Source organism: Penaeus monodon, chromosome 12 (genome assembly GCF_015228065.2).
Source record: "Penaeus monodon isolate SGIC_2016 chromosome 12, NSTDA_Pmon_1, whole genome shotgun sequence".
Classification (NCBI taxonomy): Eukaryota; Metazoa; Arthropoda; class Malacostraca; order Decapoda; family Penaeidae; genus Penaeus; species Penaeus monodon.
The window spans coordinates 12,482,825-12,497,765 of record NC_051397.1 but is presented as its reverse complement, the minus strand read 5'-3'; the positions used below and the strand labels follow the sequence as shown (position 1 = coordinate 12,497,765).

Below are 14,941 nucleotides of genomic sequence, written 5' to 3'. Positions count from 1 at the left end.
GTCATGATAATAATAGTAATAATAATGGTGAGTATGAGTAAATTGGTACACAATGGTGTACCAATTTACAATTTATTGAGATTAACACCAAAAAAACACAGTGTTCTTGCCCTTCAGCTGCAGATAACCTTAAATTTTAACTTACCATTTGATTTTTATTGTTAAAAGTTCAGTTTTACATATTTCACAGTTGGTACATTAACTGTTAACCAAATTGAGAAACTTAAAAAAGAAATGCTTCTTTCAAGCATGACACATAAGCAATACATATAATATCGAGATAACAATATGAAAGACAAAATAATGTTGCTAGTTGTTCTCCCACACTAAGCATCTGTAGAGGGAGAGGATGTGGTTCTTGTAGAAGGGGTGATGGGTGTAGGGGCTTCTGATGGCTTCTAGGAGGATTGGATTGGCAGAAAAGAAACCATGCAGACATGCCAGAGATCTTGAGGCAGGAGGGAAAACGAGCGACTGTACCACAGACTCGGACTCACAAAATATGGTTATTTTTGAGGCAGTAACTCTTGGAAGGATTGATGTTTTAGATTTGCATTTATTTTGTGTCATATTTCAAGGAACAGACAAGAATTTATACTCACTCTATCCCATTCATACCAAAATTGAGACACTGCACATTTCATGAAGAGGGTCTGACTATTTTTTAAAATACTTTAATCCCCTCAACAACTTGTCACCTTCACCAGTCATTTTTGAATGTCAAAAATTATCATTTGAAGAAGCAAGGTACATGTATGCCAGAAGAAAAGAGTATTTTTTGCAGTAGTTGTATTAACATCAAAGTGTACAAGAGTTGCTGCTGGAGGTGCCAATGGACTTTCACTTTTGAAAGATGTGCCGTTATGCTATCTGATGTATCAATACACTATTACTCTTCTGTCTACTCTAATTCAGGTCACACAAAAGCCATTTGTGGAATCAGGCAATCAAATCTTCATGGAGACTTAAAACATCACAATGAGAGAGAATTAATACAGGTTGCTTAGTGACTAACAATACTGTACCAAAATATTTGGTGCACATCCTTTAGTTTCTTTGGGTTGTTTTTTTTATGCCTTCTGTATTGTTTTGTGTTCTTGATGGTCATTACCTTAATTTTCTTTAGTCCCACATAGGCCTCATTTTAAAATTAGCTTAGGCAATGCCTGTAGATTGCCTCTGAAATGTATATGTTTATGTAATATATAGTTCAATTCCTAGTAAAAAGAATGGTTTGATGCCTTATGGAGTGACATTTAAAAGTATTGGATTGTGAAACAGTAGAAGATCCTTTCTCTCTCTCTCTCTCTCTCTCTCTGTCTCTCTCTCTCTCTCTCTCTCTCTGTCTCTGTCTCTGCCTCTCTGTCTCTGTCTCTGCCTCTCTGCCTCTGCCTCTCTGCCTCTCTGCCTCTGCCTCTCTGCCTCTCTGCCTCTCTGCCTCTCTGCCTCTCTCTCTCTCTCTCTCTCTCTCTCTCTCTCTCTCTCTCTCTCTCTCTCTCTCTCTCTCTCTCTCTCTCTCTCTCTCTCTCTCTCTCTCTCTCTCTCTCTCTCTCTCTCTCTCTCTCTCTCTCTCTCCCCTTCATGTGTGTTTATTTGAAAACCTTATATACTGTAGAAGGGAAGAAAAAGTGATACATGAAGCATGTCCAGAGAGAGACTAGCTATTGGTCTGATACATTTGAGGACTTACGACTGACAAGGTTTTGAGTTTGGCCCCAAGACTTGACACACACACTCTGGCTCTCTCTGTCTGTTTCTCTCTCTCTCTCTGTCTCTCTCTCTCTCTCTGTCTCTCTCTCTCTCTGTCTCTCTCTCTCTCTGTCTCTCTCTCTCTCTGTCTCTCTCTCTCTCTTCTCTCTTCTCTCTCTCTCTCTCTCTCTCTCTCTCTCTCTCTCTCTCTCTCTCTCTCTCTTTCTCTCTCTTTCTCTCTCTTTCTCTCTTTCACTTACTCTTTTTCTCATTAATTAATTATGCTTTTTATGCACTTTACTCTTTCTCTTTACCCTCTGTCTCTCGTATACTCTTAATCTCTCTTTTTCTCTTATTGCTCTCTTTTTTCTTTCTTTTTCTTTCTCTTACTCTTTTACGTTTACTCTTTCTCTTTTTAACTCTTGCCTTTTCTCTTATTCTCTCTTATGTTTACTCTTATATTTTCTCTTTTTTACTTTTACTCTTTCCCCCTTTTTTTTTCCTTTATTATCTTTCTTTCTTTTTGTTTCTCATTTTGTCTTACTCTCATATGCTTCCTCTTGTATACTCTTACTCTTTCTTTCTTTTACTCTTACTCTTTCTCTCACTTATTCTTATTCTTACTTTTTCTCTCTTTTGCTTATACTCTTTCTCTCATTTACTCTTAGTTTTCCTCTTTTACTCTTCCTCTTTTTCATTCCTTACTCTTTTATCCTTTCTCTCTTTTACTCTTACTTTTTTCTTCTTCTTTTTTTTCCTTTTTTTACTCTTACTCTCTCTTTTACTCTCACTTTGCTCTATCTAACAATCTATCTCTCTCACCTTCCCTTCCTCCCTCCCTCTCCCTCTTCCCCTCCTCCTCTCCTGTTTTTTCCCCCTCTTTTCTTTCCTTGTTTCTGGCCATTCACTAATAAGTCCGTGAGAACTGATAAGCCACATTTATACAAAGCAGAAGGGCAAAGAGGCAAGCACTGGGGAGTCTGAGCCACGGCAATACAACACACTAGAGGAGCCTGTCAGTGTCACCATTGTAAGTCCTTCAACCTGTTGGGGCTTTGAGTGTGGGGCTGGAAGTGCGAAGTTGTTGATACACGCTGATGGTGGTGATGGTGAAGAGGTTGTTCATTTGTGTGTTTTTGTTTTGTGTTTTTGCAGGTAGGTTTGTGTGGTTTTGTCCTCTGTAGGTTTGTGTCAGGTTTTGTGAGCAGGTTCGCATAGAAGCAGTATGTATATATATGTGTATATGTGATATATATATATATATATATATATATATATATATATATATATATATATATATATATATATATATATATATATATATATATATATATATATATATATATATATATATGGCATAAAAAATATAATCAAGATGCACAAACAATGGGACATATCATTCATACATTCTTTCATACAAAGTAATCTGTGATTTATTTTTATTTTATCCTCATTTTACTTCTTTAATTTCTTCTAATAGTATCTATTATGAGATATTGTTCTAATTGATTCCCTTGTTATGTACTAATTCATTTTACTTTCCTGTCCTTTTTGTCGGGCATACCCTTTTTCACATCTTCAACCCGCTCGCACAGCTTACTTCCTCATCATCTATAGTTTAGTTCAATCCATTCACAAAGTTTTGTTACTTTCCATCATGGCCTTTTTCATAAAGTCAGTGCTTGCTTTAAATTTGAAACATTAGGTTTCATGTAACTTATCCCCTCTTTGTAGCTTATCTTACACACACACTGCTTTTTTTTATGATTACCTTTTCATTATCATCAGTTTCTGTTTATTTATCATCAGTCTGATACTTTGTTAATATTGGCTTCTGTTTCAGATTCTTGGAATGTAACTAATACAAATGTTTCCTTTCCAGATGCGAGACCTCAGGGCAGTTGGCACAAAATTCTATCATGTACTTTATCCTAAGGAAAAAAAGGCTTTATTAAAGGAATGTGAGTGTATAAGCAGCTTAAGTATTTATATATTTTTATTTCTTGTTAACAGTAGCAGGATTAGTGGTAGTAGCTGTAGCTTAAGAAGTAATAAAAGAAAAGAAAGATAGATCTCATGTCATCATGTCATGTGTTTTGATAGTATATACTATAATCAGTGTATTCTGAATTACTTTAATGTTTTATCCTCATTAATTTGTTCTCTTTATGAACCTAGAAAGTATATCTGCTTTTTTAAATACAATTTTAGACATAGACACACATACACACACGCACACCACCACCACACACACACACACCGACGCACGCACGCACCACGCACGACGACGCACACACCACACACACACACACACACACACACACACTCTCTCTCTCTCTCTCTCTCTCTCTCTCTCTCTCTCTCTCTCTCTCTCTCTCTCTCTCCTCTCTCGCTTGCTCTCTCTCTCTCTCACTCTCGCTCTCACTACTTCATGTTTTCATATGTCTAAAGTCTTTGTGACATTTTGCAGGGGATCTTTGGGGCCCTCTGATACTCTGCACATTTCTTGCCATGTAAGTATTGGCTGTTGTGGGTTTGTTCTTTGTTGTCTTTTGTTTCTCTCTTTCTTTGGGAATCTTGTCATTTATTATTTATTTATTTATTTTCTTAAGAAAGAAATGAACTGATATAAAGTTTTTTGCATTGAGATTAGAATGAAAACCATAGGATGAATTTTGTAACTCCTATTGTATCAGTGTGTTAAGTGATTGTAACCAAAGAGAAACATGTATTATTATTGAGACCTGTAATGCCAGATATGATATAATAATTTCCACCTATTAATTTATTGTAATTTTTAAACTCCTGTGGCCACACAGGATGGTCCAGGGTTCAGAAGATGCTGATAGCGGTGATGGAGGGCCTGAGTTCGCACAAGTGTTTGTCATCGTGTGGGTTGGTGCAGCTGTCGTCACTATGAACACTAAGCTCCTAGGAGGAACCATGTGAGTGCTACAGATATTTGGGATTTGCTTTTTGTTTTTATTTTTATCAATTTATATATTATTATTATTGTTCTTGTTGTTTTTATAGATATTTGGGCTGATTCTCTATGTACTTTATTTTTTTATTATTATTTTTTTTTATTCTTGTGTTTATCATGATTGACGTTGAATGGAGTGTTACTATCAATAGGTTTTCTTTTGACCCATTCTTTCATTGAGTGCCCAGAAGAAAGGTTGGGTTAAACCTCTCCTACTGTTATTTATTTTTTATATTAATTTTGATAATTGAAATAGATTTTATTTTTGCTGAAAATCAAAATATTGTCTATATATACCAACATTGAATTATTATTTTTGGAAGGAACCAGTAACTTATTGCTTAATATTATACAAAGACTGCATGGTTTGATGATTGATAGTTGATTTAATGCACCTCTTATCCACAATTTGTAATTTTTACACTCTTAACATTTCTTTAGCACTGATCTGCTTGTTACAAAAAGTGTAAAAGCTTGTCACTGAAGCATTTATACTCTGTATTTATTATTATTATTAGTTTATCCTTTATTTTTTCAATCAATGATATTATTTGTTTAATTATTGATTTCTTACAATGACTTAAATATTCATTAATTTTCTATTACCCCTTGTATCTGGGTGCTTCTCTGCCCACACAGTTGCCCAAAATCCAGGCATTAGGCTTATTTGAGTAATTTGTAATCTGGGTACACACAAACACTCGTATGGTTACAAAACTCTGTGCCTGCCCTTGCAAAGTTATATCCCGCCCCCCCTTTTTCTGCATAAGTGTTCTTAGCTTTTTTGTCATTTTCCAGTGTCTGTATTTGTCATTTGATTTACTTTATCTATAATATACTGTTTACCTTGCGCAGACTCCATATCATCTCTCTAAATATGCCATAACTCTGCAGTAATAATTAAAAAGTAACATTTTGTTATATATGTATTTTTTTTATTTTGTAGTAATATTCAATTCTCTGTAATACAACCTGCACTGCTGGTCAGTGTGGCCAGCAATATGATCCTTAGCATGGAAATATCATCCTCCCTAGAGCCATTGCTCTTCCAGTGGTGAGTCATTCCTGGCCCTGGCCTTCAGCCGAAATTCTCACGACAGCAAGTTCCCATCACCCCAGCCCTCGGCCAATATTTTCCATGATTCCTTGTTCATGTTCCCAGCCCCTCAAGCCAAATATTTGCATGACATGATGGTCACACCATCCAGACCATAGGCATTAATGAAGCTTGTAAGGATCAGTTGCTATTATTTTCTCCTCCTTCTCTTCTATTTTTTTTTTTTTTTCCTCACTCCTCCACCTCCTCCTCCTCCTCCTCCTCTTCCTCCTCCTCCTCCTCATCATCATCATCATCAACATCAACATCCACTCTCCTCTTATTTCTCTTTCCCCTCCTTCACTTAAATTTTTCTTCTTTCCCTCCTTTTCCTGTTCCTCCTTTAGGGTTACTGAAATGAACTCCCTTTGTTCCAGATCCTTCTTCCAGTCTGTGTGTGTCCTGGGCTACTGCCTCTTGCCATGCTGTGGTTCCCTCATCCTATGTCGCCTCATACTCATCGCCACGCAGAACAAGCTCCTTTTCATCCTTAGATTCATCGTCACAGTCATCGGCTTTGTCTGGGCAACCTTTGGTAAGTCACTTTGCTGTTCTGTTTATTGAGATGTCATTGTTTTTTGTACCTTTTAGGAGTTGTGATGTTCTGTGAAAGATGTATGGGTTGTGTTTTATAACTCACTTTTTTATATTGTTTTTATAAGTTACCATTTAGTGTGCTAGATTTTATATTTGAGTGTGTTGCTTCATTTCCTTGTTATTGTTTTCCTTATTTTCTGGATACATTTATTTCTACATAATTATGTTTTTACTTTTTCCCTTTTTTGTCTCTTCCCTTTACCTGTCTCTCCTCCTTCTGAACCTTCTTTTCCTTCTATTCTTTCATCTTTACTTTGTTCTCCTCCTCCTCCTCCTTCTCCTTCTCCTTCTCCTTCTCCTTCTCCTTCTCCTCCTCCTCCTCCTCTCCTCCTCCTCCTCCTCCTCCTCCTCCTCCTCCTCTCCTTCTCCTTCTCCTCCTCCTCCTCCTCCTCCTCCTCCTCCTCCTCCTCCTCCTCCTCCTCCTCCTCTTCTCCTCCTCCTCCTCCTCCTCCTCCTGCCTGTTTTAAAAGGAGAGCAATTATAAAGAAATAGAACATCCAATATGATTTTAACTTTCTAATCATATATTCTGGTTTAAACCCAGTACCGCTGGAAAAATGTAGTGTTCACTTTAATGTTTTTTTTTGCAATATCACTACACATAGATGGCTCCATAAGTGCTCAGCCACCAAGGAGTCCGTTATTAGACCTCATGACCTCACCTGATTCCACCATCCCATGAGTTTTGGGGATTCTTTCTTCTTTTTCTTTTTTACGAATGCTATCAATATAGATGCTGTTATTATTACAGACATTATAATTATTATAATGTTACTGAGATTTCTACTGGCAATATAAGATACAAGATATTTCTAAAAGTGAATGAAAATAGTAACACAAAAATATTTCTATTGGTAAATGAGTGTGGAAAGTACCAATGACTAGAGTCAAATAATAAATATAGACATTGGAAAATGGCCAAAAAGCAAAAAAATGCTTGTGCAAGAAAAAGAGATAACAACATTGCGAAGAGGAGGCAATGAGTCTTAGTATTGCACGTTCATGTGCATCTAACCTACAAGTGCACACCCATTAGAGTGGCCACTCAAGTAAGCCTAACTCCTAGATTTTGGGCAAAGTGTGGGCAATGAAACACTTAGATCCAAGGGGTTAATGAACGAAAGTCACAGTGGGCATGGCATGTGCTTACATCGCATCTTCAGTGGCATCAGGTTACCACACTTTTATTTCAAGAGAAAAATAAAATAAAATATATGGGTAAAACTTTCCACTCACATATGCCAGTTTTAATGTGGTCAAAGATTTATGAAAGACAAGTACAAATTAATGAAAACTATAAACTTGATAAGAATAGATATTAAGGCTCAACCAAGTAAATGTTATTATAATTACCAGTAAAGAACAGCCCTGCCAGCCATGGGAGGGGGCAGGGCCTCATATATATCCAGATTGATTATACTATACTACTACTACTCCCCCCCTCCCACTTCCTAATCTTCCTGCTAATCCTCCTTATCATCCTCCGCTTCCTCTTCCTCTTTTTTGTCCGCCTCATCTTCCTTCTCCTCTCCTTCTGCTTTCTCCTTTTCCTCCTCCTCTTTTTCTTCTATTAGTTTTTAATTTTTTCTTCTCCTCCTCCCTCCTCCAATTCCTCTTCCTCTTCCTCCTCTTCCTCCTCCTCTTCCTTTCCAATCACATAAGCCAATTTTAATGTAGTCAGAGATTTATAAAAGGCAATTACAAATGAAAACTATAAACTTGATATAAATTGATGTTAAGGCTCAACCAAGTAAAATGTTATTATAATTCCCAGTCAAGAATAACCCTGCCAGCCATGTGATTAAACCTCAGGACGAGGCAGGGTCTCATGTATATCCAGATTGAGTATAATATACTACTACTACTCCCCCTCCCCCACTTCCTAATCTTCCTGTTAATCCTCTTGATCATCCTCCTCTTCCTATCTTCCTCCTCTTTTTCTGCCTCCTCTTCCTCCTCCTCTTCCTTGCCTTCCTTGCCTCTCCTCCCCTCCTGCTCTCCTCCTCCCCCTCCCCCTCCCCTACCTCCTCCTCCTTTTCCCCCCCTCTTCTTTCTCCTCATCCACCTCCCCTTCTTCCTCCTCCTCATCCCCCTCCCCCCTCCCCACCTCTTCATCCCCCTCCCCATCTCTACTTCCTCTTCCTCCTTGCCCTCCTCCCTTCCCCTCCATACTCCCCCTCCCTCCTACTCCCCTCCCCCTCCTACTCCCCCTCCTCATCCTTCTCTTCCTCCTCCTCCTCCTCCTCTTCCTCCTTCTCCTCTTCCTCCTCCTCCCCTCTTCCTTCTCTTTTGCCTCCACCTCTCCTTCTGCTTCTTCTCCTTTCCCTCTTCTTCCTTTCCTCTTCTGGTTTTTCGTTTTTTCTCCTCCTCCTCCTCCCTCCCCTCCCCTCCCCTCCCCTCCCCCTCCCCATCCATGTGCACCTCCACCTCCACTTCTGACTCCTCCTCCTTCTTCTCTTTCTACTTTTTTCTTTGTGTCTCTTCCTCTTCTTCCTCCTCTTGGTTTTGTTGTATTGTTTTAGTATTATACATTCTGTATAACCCAAACTATTTTCATAATAGTGAATACTGCAGCCATAATTATCATGTTAAAGAGAATTGTTTAAAAGTTGTGGGAATTTTTCTTAATGATAAATGATGAAAATATTAATGGTGATGGTGGTAATAATATTGATGATGATAATAAAGTATGTACTGCTAAATTTTCCTTTTTGTAATATTAGGCATTAATAATATTTATCCCTTGTTCCCCCAGCGGCAATGGTATTCCTAGGTGACAGCCAGCCCAGTTCGAGGAAGGCCCTGGCCGTGTACCCCATCCTGCTCTTCTACTTTGTGATATCATGGCTGATCTTGTCGCACACAAATGTCTGAGGGTCCAAGTGGTTTTTATTTGAGGTCTTTTGCTAGCTGGAGAGGTGTATGTAGTATTAGGATTGTTATAGATTTTTTTTTCCTCCCCAAGTTCTTTTTTCATTTTTGTGTGTTAGATTGTGAGTGTATATGTGTGTGTTTGTGTAACAAGTTTTTGAGTGCAAGTTTGACCTCAGATGAGATTTTTTTTCCTTTTTTCTTCTCTCTATATATGTGGGTAGCATGAATGATGTGATAATTCAAGAGGATGGTCATTGGGTAGGAGTCAGAGAAGGAGACAAATCTGCCTGAGTGTTTTGGCCAGATCAAACCAGAGGCTGTTTTTTCATTCCAGTTTGATGCAAATTCTGTTTATGAAAGCTGTATTTTGAAAATGTTTTCTGTGGAGAATATCAGTGGAACATTTCTCATTTTCACATGTGTAATTTATCCTTTCTGCTTTTCATGTTACCTCTTTCCTTTTATTTTCCTTTTTCACCCTTTTCCTCTTTCCTTTTCATCTCCTCCTCCTCTCAGCGCATGTTATGAAGTGTGTAACTTTGCTCTCCTTTCCACAGCATTGTTGTATTGTATATAGGCATTAATATATATATGAAAATCATTCTTTATCTCTCTCTTTAGGGGGGAAGCCTTTTGCTGGCCTGGAAGGGATGCATAATAGTCAATATCCACTTTTAAGAGTAATTTTTCCTGGTCACTAAATTTAGATTTTAACATTATTATGATTTTCCATATATTATTTATATCATTATATATATTTTTTTCTTTGTGGTGACATGGATACATTAATCATGACATGCATCAGTGCAGGGATGTAAGAGTGTGAAAGAAGGAAATAAATAAAGAAAAAGATTTATATACTGCATTTGATATAGTCTTGTTTAGAATTGCCTTCGTGTTTGTGAACATTCCATAACATATATTATAGATTAATCATATACAAAAAGAGAGGTTAGGGGATTTTTTCAGGTGAAAGTAAAATACAGACATATATTTTTTTTCATAGTCTCTCTATGTATCCCTGTCTTTGAGGCCTTTCCAGCATAAAACAAACAAACAGACAAATACACAAATATAAGGAGATAAGAATACAAAAAACAAGGAAAACAAGCATACTTGTAAATAGATAAACAAACAAACAAGAATACAAGCAGACAGACCCCCAAGCACACATAAAACCAAAACATAATTGACTGCAGCTTGTATTACTCATACTTTAACTTCATGTGTTCTTTGCTTGCTTTAAAATACCCACAATATTTGTTCTTCCAGATGTAAATGCAATGTTGTTTTTCAGCTCACAATTAAGTTGTGCATTTGTGCGTGTGTGTTTGTGTGTGTGCACATTTTCAAGTGACGAATTTGGTCATGAAATAATGACTACTGTTGTTTTTGATGCTATTTATTATTACTATTACTATTACTATTAGTCTCTGTTTGAATATATATATATTTGGAAACATTTATAGACTTTGGTTGTTTTGGAGCACATAATCTTTTTACCAAGAATTGTATACTTGACAAGAAAATATAAATTGAAAAGTGTTTGATACACAGATGGAAGTACTTTTCCAGTCTTTCTCTCTCTCTCAGTTAGTGTGTGTCACTTATAAATATTATGCAGATTATAAAGGTTATTATTTGAATCAGGATTGCATTGCCAATGTCGAATTGATTGTTTAATGGTTAAAATTTAATATTTGATTATTATACTACTTCTACCCTTGAACATATTCTCTCTCTCTTTTAAATATTTTTCTTCTTTATCAGCTCTCAGACATGATGTATCAGTTGATTATGACATTCATAATAATTTTCTGTTCTAATATATTGTTATTTTCATCAGATGATGCTATCTTCTCAATAAAGTAATTTTAAAACTTTCAGATTTTGATTATTTTCCATTTCTGTAACCCAGTTTATTCAGGGGACATGGATTACTTGCCATGAAAAAAATTGACTGAGGGGTAAGTGATGGGAACGTATGAGTGCACAAAGCTCTTGGAGTGAGATATTGACATGGTGGGCCTTCAGGAAGGAACTTGTCCACGTGTTGCTGCAGGATTTCCATTGGTTCACAAGTGTGAAGTTTACTAGCTATTAACCTTGCCTGGGCAAGGGCCATTTCCAAGGAGGGTAACTATTTGCACACACAGGAACCTTTTCCTACCTGCTGCTACCAACAGAAAAAAATAATAAAATAAATAAAATAAAGAATAACAGTGTTCCCCCTCACCATCCCATATATGTTGTTATAGTGGGGGGGTATAGGAGATGGGGACTTCAGGTCAGTGTTGCGGATCATCCCTACTTTAGGCCACATTCCTCAGCTTAACTAATTTTGTATGTTCTTTTCTTCTCCCCCTTTCATTTTTCTTTCTGTTCTTGATCACAGCTCCAATTACTACCCCCTCCTCAATGTGCTTGCTATCAACTTTATCCATTCTGAATCATCCACCCAGATCATTACTCAGCCTTTCAGAATACACCCCTTTCCTCTCTCCAAATATCCTCCGCTTCATCTCCTTCTCCTGCGCAGGTATCTTCATTGTCTGCCCCTTCCTCCCGTATTACTACTCTTCATTCTTATTGTCATCCTCCTCACAGTAGTATCTCACTTCCACACCACTCGTTTTAGCCCAGCCAAAGGGGATCAATTTTTTGTGATACTCCCTCCAGCCCCCTTACTCTGACAATACCCTCCTCTTCTAATAAATAGGCAAAGTTTCCTTCTGCAGTCAATCAGATTGTTCATGCCTTGTAATAGTTACAGTCCCAAGCATTATCTATCCTGACTAAGTTCACTGGTAAAACTTCCCCTCAGAGGAAGCTGTAAGTCCTACAGTAATATTGCCAAGGTTAGCTTCTGTTGACATGACTGGTGAAGTGTCCTTTTGCCGGACTATATTGACCTTTTCCTCATTAATGTCAGAAATATATATATATATATATAATATATATATATTTATATATATTATAATTATTATATATATAATATTATATATATATATATATATATATAATATATATTTTTATATATATATATCTATATGTAATATGATATTAAATTATATATTAGTATATATATATATATATATATATATTATATATTATATATATTATATATATATATATATATATATTATATATATATAATTTATATTATATAATATATATATATTAATTATAATATAATATATATATATATATATATATATATATATATATATTATATATAATAATAATATATATATATATATAATATATATATATAAATATGATATATATTATATATATATATATATATATATATATATATATATATATATATATAATATATATATTATTATATATATATATATATATATATATATATATTATAATATATATGAAAAGGGAAACAGCCACAGTAGAAAATGAAACTAAACCGTAACGTTTCGAACTCTTCACGAGTTCCTCTTCAGACGAATAAACCGAAATGGATACAAGGAGAAAATTTTGGCAAGTATATATAGTGATAGAGAGACAGGACGAACAAAGCTGAATCAGGTCTCAGGAGGGTCAAGGTCGAAGAGTCTGGGGAAGGCTTTGCTAACTAACGAGGAGGTAAGATCATCCAGGCCCCATTGACCAGCACTCAAGTTGAAATTAGGCATTTTTCTAATTAATAGAGATTCTAACATTTTTCTTTCGTACGAAATGGCTGATTTATTAATTAATTTAGCGCTTTTCCAGTTAAGCCGGTGACCTTCATCACGTAAATGAACGAAACACGCATTTGATTTTCTAGCAAATCTAACATCACGCTGATGATCATTAATTCTTTTCTCAAAAGCTCTACCGGTCTCACCTATGTAGAACTTGGGGCAATCTTTACAAGGTATAGTGTAAATACCGGGAGAAGTCTCAAGAGCACCGCTAGCCGCATTGTTCTTAACCAAAGTATTACGCAACGTATTCGGATATGTAAAGACAATGTCAATGCCAGCGCCTTTAAACATTTGCCGTTTTTCATCGAGGGACGGGTTATACGAAACAATTAACAGATTACTGGCACTATCCTGTTGAGTTTTACGGGAATGAGTATAATATTTCCATCTCGCAGATGAGTGTGCCTGATTTAAGAAGAAACGGGGATATCCTAATTTCGAAAAAGTTAATCAAAAATGACGTCAAGCTCACGATCAATAAACTTATTGTCACAAATTCTATATGCCCTAAGAAACATGGACGAGACTACTGACTTTTTAACATATAACGGGTGATTCGAGAAAAAGTGAAGATAATTAGCGGTGTGAGTAGGTTTTACGGTAAACCGAAAATTTAAGCGAGCCATTTACATTGAATAAAAGTATGTCGAGAAAAGGTAATTCCCTGAATCTTCCATTCTACTTTAAATTGAAAGTACGCGAAGTTTTGATTTACTAAAAAATAATCGAAATCTGAACTTCATGCCAATAAAAATATATCATAACATAACGAAACCAAACTAAAATCAGGAAGATTAGATTCAAACATCTCCATATATAATTCGCAAGAACTACTTAACTACTTCCATCGCATACATTGATTTGTTTATAAAATTCCCGTCAAATGAAACATTATTCTGACGAAATATCGAATATATATAAAGCAATTGACCGAATAGATTCATCACGAGCTGAATTAGTTTCTTTCAAAATATTCTAACACATCTCAGCATATTAGTGATAATAGAAATCTACATCAAAACTCATCTATTTCATTAGTGCGTCGGAAGTTTCTAACCTTAATCCATAAATCATGAATTTTTAATATACTATCAGAAAAGAAACCATAAAAGATATATAAAACTCTCGTAGTCATATCTAAATAGGGTAACCGAGTTGCAAGACGAAATAATAGCCTTAGAGATCCCTGTTTGTAGTTTTAGAATGCCATAAAAATCGATAGAGATTAACTTCTAACGATCAAAATTTGGGGTGGTAAGTGCAGTGTGTTTTAAGGTTTTTGATGTGTGACGAAGGGTAGGGTTGGAGCGCGTTTTGTCGTGAGTTTGTGTTTTAAAAGGGTGAGTTTGCTTATATATGATTTTTAAGGATAACTACGTTATACCTTTGTACGATATATATATATATATATATATATATATATATATATATATATATATATATATATATATATATATATATATATATTATATATATATATATATAATATATTTATATATATATATATATATATATATTATATATATATATATATATATTATATATATATATATATATTATATGTATATATATATATATATATATATATATATATATATATATATATATATATATATATATATGTGTGTGTTTTTGTGTGTGTGTGTGTGTGTGTGTGTGTGTGTGTGTGTGTGTGTGTGTGTGTGCATATATATATGGCCTTGCCAGCCCTTCTCCTCCCAGATAACTCCCTGGTAGTTTCACAAGTAAATGGATGTGCTGTGGGGAGGGCTGCTGTCCCTTCTATCCAGCAAGTGAGTCGGGCTGTGGATCCCATTGGGAGGGCAAATGTTGGGGTGCAGGATGGGAATGAGAGTTACTTGTCATGCCTGCGCCCTGGCAGGTGCCAACCCAGCATGAGGCGTGTAAAGCAAAGCCCAAGAGAACCTCAAAGCTAGACGATGGGCTACACAACCTGCCGACCCCTTTTGGGGCAGCATCAGTAGGGGTGGC

General features: G+C 35.9%; 1 protein-coding gene across 3 annotated transcripts in view; it reads left to right on the top strand.

Moving 5' to 3' along the window:
- Positions 1 to 11,120, top strand: part of LOC119579304 (protein YIPF6-like) — a 17,607-nt gene extending 6,487 nt beyond the window's left edge. The window contains exons 3-8 of one of the 3 annotated variants that reach the window (XM_037927059.1): positions 2,642 to 2,719; positions 3,572 to 3,650; positions 4,160 to 4,202; positions 4,509 to 4,634; positions 6,146 to 6,303; positions 9,121 to 11,120. In XM_037927059.1, coding sequence (XP_037782987.1) covers positions 2,642 to 2,719; positions 3,572 to 3,650; positions 4,160 to 4,202; positions 4,509 to 4,634; positions 6,146 to 6,303; positions 9,121 to 9,239 — 603 coding nt within the window. In that variant the 3' untranslated portion in view covers positions 9,240 to 11,120. Of the gene's footprint in view, positions 1 to 2,638; positions 2,720 to 3,571; positions 3,651 to 4,159; positions 4,203 to 4,508; positions 4,635 to 6,145; positions 6,304 to 9,120 lie in introns of all 3 variants that reach the window. The other 2 variants (XM_037927058.1, XM_037927060.1) reach the window with 2 other exon arrangements.
- Positions 11,121 to 14,941: the final 3,821 nt, after the last annotated feature.